The sequence below is a fragment of the Abramis brama genome (genome assembly GCF_963993115.1).
Source record: "Abramis brama genome assembly, chromosome: 6".
NCBI lineage: Eukaryota > Metazoa > Chordata > Actinopteri > Cypriniformes > Leuciscidae > Abramis > Abramis brama.
In genome coordinates, this window is record NC_139968.1 from 42702308 (window position 1) to 42706251 (window position 3944).

General features: G+C 35.0%; 1 protein-coding gene across 1 annotated transcript in view; it reads left to right on the forward strand.

The window, feature by feature from the left end:
- Positions 1 to 2063: 2063 nt before the first annotated feature.
- Positions 2064 to 3944, forward strand: part of LOC311085405 (uncharacterized protein) — a 5330-nt gene continuing 3449 nt past the window's right edge. The window contains exons 1-2 of the mRNA XM_084117914.1: positions 2064 to 2191; positions 2551 to 2856. Coding sequence (XP_083974040.1) covers positions 2134 to 2191; positions 2551 to 2856 — 364 coding nt within the window. The 5' untranslated portion in view covers positions 2064 to 2133. The remainder of the gene's footprint in view (positions 2192 to 2550; positions 2857 to 3944) is intronic.

The window sequence follows — 3944 nt, forward strand, 5'->3', positions numbered from 1 at the left end:
AATGTGAAGTTTATGCAACAATGACATTAATATTAATATTAATTCAGAATACATTTCTTACCTTACATCTTTCTTGTCTTCAAATCGCGTTCTTCTTCTTCTGAGGTAAATCCAATGTAAGCTGACTTTATCTCACAGTATGTCTTCCAAACTCGACGAAAAGCAGAGACTGATGAAGTTTGGTGCTTTGTTTTTGAGGTAAAATTGGTGACGTTACAACTTTGTCAAACTCGTTAACGAGCTGCAGTGTTTTATCAGACATCATGCCATTTGCAACAAATCAAACAAAGAAAAACAAAACTCGTTAAAAATGAGTTCTCTCTAGAAAGTGAGGGACAAACCTACCAAAGTCTATGAGGGGAAATAAAAATCATTTGTGAAGCACTAACGTTAACCCTCTGAGGTCGGCAAACGCGCCGGCGCGTTTTGCCGGATTTTCTTCACATTGTAGCACTATAAACTTAAATTACTCCGTCATTTATGGTCATACAGAAAAAAGAAATATAAAAAAAGAATATGTGATATTTCTTTTGTATGTGTCCACTTACAATCAAATCAAAACATTGTGCTTTTGTAAAATAAAGAAAATAAACAGGGTGTGCGTTCTGCCTCTCCGTCGCGGTGAACTTTTTTTTCTTGAGCACGTCTATAAACTGAAACAAAACTCAGCGAATACTTGTCACACATTTATGAGCCATATACCTTTATAAACATTTAAGTGTGTCCTTTTAAATGATCGGATTCAAACTGAAAACAAATATTCTCTGTTTAAGTAATTTGTATAAAACCAACAAGATGTCCAGCTTCTCAAACGCTTCCTAATTATTTTTTAATTTACCACGCCCACTCGCGCAAAAGAGATTCACATGCTAATCTCCACATGGAACGCGAACGCGCTCGTTACCTCAAAAACTAAACACGAAAAAACTTCATTTAAAAGTTTTTTATAATTATATTAGAATACATTGTTTGCATAATAAATCATGATAATGTGCAAATAATTGAGCAAACACACAGTGTCTACAAAACCGCAAAATCTGCTAGCGATATATTGCTGATGAATTTCGCTAACATACAGTCTGAATTTGTATACATGCTGCTGTACAAAATCTAGGAATTAAACCTTGTGTATGGTTAATACTTAATGAATTGATAAAGCAGACCCACAAAAATGCATAGTGATAAAGCATAAGAAAGACGCAGAATGCTTGATTTCTGTTTTAAGGCACTTAAACTTCTGTGTTTCTCTGGTTCTCTGGCCTCAACCACAGCATGAACCCTTTCAGCGGTCGGTCAATCCCCTTTTCAGAAAGAAACATTCCCATGAACACTAGCTTGTTCACATTGTATTATGTTGAGTGTCAATCCACAGTCTACGAGCCTCCGCTAGACTGCATGTCGTCTCTGATCATGTGTCTGTTGGTTTGGAGCAAGTATAATAATATCATCAGAGATGCTAATTTCTCTAAATGAACAATTACATTTACAGGTTACTGTGTGTTCCTTTAACTCTGACTCTTGTTGTAGCAACACAAGCAAAAATTACTTAATGACGTAATTTACTAGCTTTTGCGTCAAATTAACCCTGCAATGGTTTTTCTCTTTTATTTTATCTGTACAAACATCTGTGTGACTGGTTTGATCTGTCGGTGGATAAACAGCTTCTGCTGGATGTTTGTCGTCTCTGTGTGTGTCAGTAGTTTGTGGCTGAAGCGTTTCTTCATTTTCTCTCCTGCTAATAAGAAGCTCACAATCTTCCACTCCACACAAAACATCTTTACACTGAAATAAAGTGAATCCATCAACAGTCAAATAAGAGTCACAGGTCAGAGGTCAAATATGATTGACAGCTCACAGCACTAAATAACACACCAGTAGATACAGATATCTAATCCAATATTTCACTCTTCTGTTATTAGTTTTCATTCAGGGCCAGAATTCATTTGAAAATGTAAGATCAGCAAAAGCTTGTTGATTTTCGTGATGTTAAAGGAGACGGATGTGTGAGCGGAAACTGACTGAGGTTGGGGGAGGATTCACACACAACCAGATAAATATCTCAGTTCAGTCTTTCAGAGCAATCTGAGTGTTTCAGACATTAAGAGTTACTATCGTGGGCTTTTCAGTGAACCGATGAAGAAAATGTTCCTCAAATTAGTTTTGCTCTGTTTGTGTTTGTGGCGTCTGGATGGTGAGTTTTAAATGTGGTTTTCTGGTTTCAGTTGTTTCTGTTCTGATGTGATAAATTACTGGTTAAATTAGTTAGAAAGGATCAACATTCACTGTTATTCTCGTATAGAAACAAATAATGTGTGATTTTGCTGAGAAAAAAAATTATTTGAGATTAAAGTCACTGTTTTTAATGCAGTTATTGACTATATAAAACTTGTTTAACTATTTCTCATTTTCATTCATCATCTTTTGTCTTTGAACTGCTGCAGAATATTAATCACTTCACATTTACACGATTACAAGTATTTTAGTGAAGCTTCATCAAACCAACATCAAGTGATTTTAAAGCTTTAAACTGTGAAAAACTCTGTTCTTCAGGAGTGTTTGGTGATCGCATGATTGAGGGAGATTCAGTCACTCTAAACTCTGGTCTTACTGAAATGAAGGATGATGATGTGATTCAGTGGAGGTTTGGAGATGAAAACACTTTAATAGCTGAAATCAATGTAACATCCGACAGAATCACAGTATATGATGATGTTCTTGATGGGAGATTCAGAGACAGACTGAAGCTGGACAATCAAACTGGATCTCTGACCATCACAAACACCAGATCTGAACATACTGGATATTATAAACTACAGATCAACAGTGAGATCAAGAGTATTCATCTCGATGTCTACAGTGAGTAAACCTTTTGAGTGATACGGTCCCACATTTGGGATTTGGAATGTTCAGTGATGTCACATAACTGTCAGATTCAAACTCTTCAGACAATTTGAACTGCGGCACAAACAAACATGGCGGCGCCATCTCACATTTTAAATCAAGATCATGACGGTTCGCCATGGAAACAATAATGTGGAAACGTTTTAAAATTAATGTCGCCTTGAAAAAACTCACCCAGTCAGAATCACGCGTGAAAGGGTTAAATAGACTATTGGATTCACCTGTTTTTAATGACAAAATTAAATTAAAGAAAAAAAATTCTTTTTGTTGCTTTATGATATTGTTTATTTCAGCCACTCTAAACTCTGATCTTAGTAATAGTAGTTTATAGTAATCATCAGGATTTTTAAATGTATGCAATGTTTGATAGAGAGCAAACGCAGTGTTGACAGAGCCGGGCTAATATGATCACACTTCCTGGTTCTAGTAAGAGCTCGAGCTGCTGGAGTTTGCTTGGTAACGCTTTAGATTACAGCCCGCAAAGAAGTGCATATTTAAAACTAATTTACAGTGTAACTTTCTGTAATTATAGTGTACCTACAACATGTAAAGTTTTAGGAATAAAGGGGTAATAACCAGAGGAATTAACAAATTATTTATACTGTCAATATTTTAGAACTAAGCGTTACTTATTCTACAATTATGATACAACAATCTCACATTTGAGAGAAATTTAACAAGAACATACACTACAAACTTTTTTGTAATAACAGTATACCAATACATATAGGCTTTTAAAATTATAGGTGCATATCTGTGCATTTATACAGGACTTTCTTTTAACAAAAGTGCACTGAGAACTAAAACTATTGCAACTTTTGCTTAAATACTGGAGAAATATACTCTTGTTCATGTAGTTTCAGGGTAAGTGTGACTTCTGCGGGCTGGACATTTAATGCCACAGTATGTAACTTTTTTGCTTTAAAATTAGCAAAAATCACTATATCTCTGTTATATATTTTTTTTAGTTGTGTACTTACATTATCCCGACTGTTTCCAACAACTTTCAAACCAGGAGAAATTTTAATTTAATTTTTAGACAC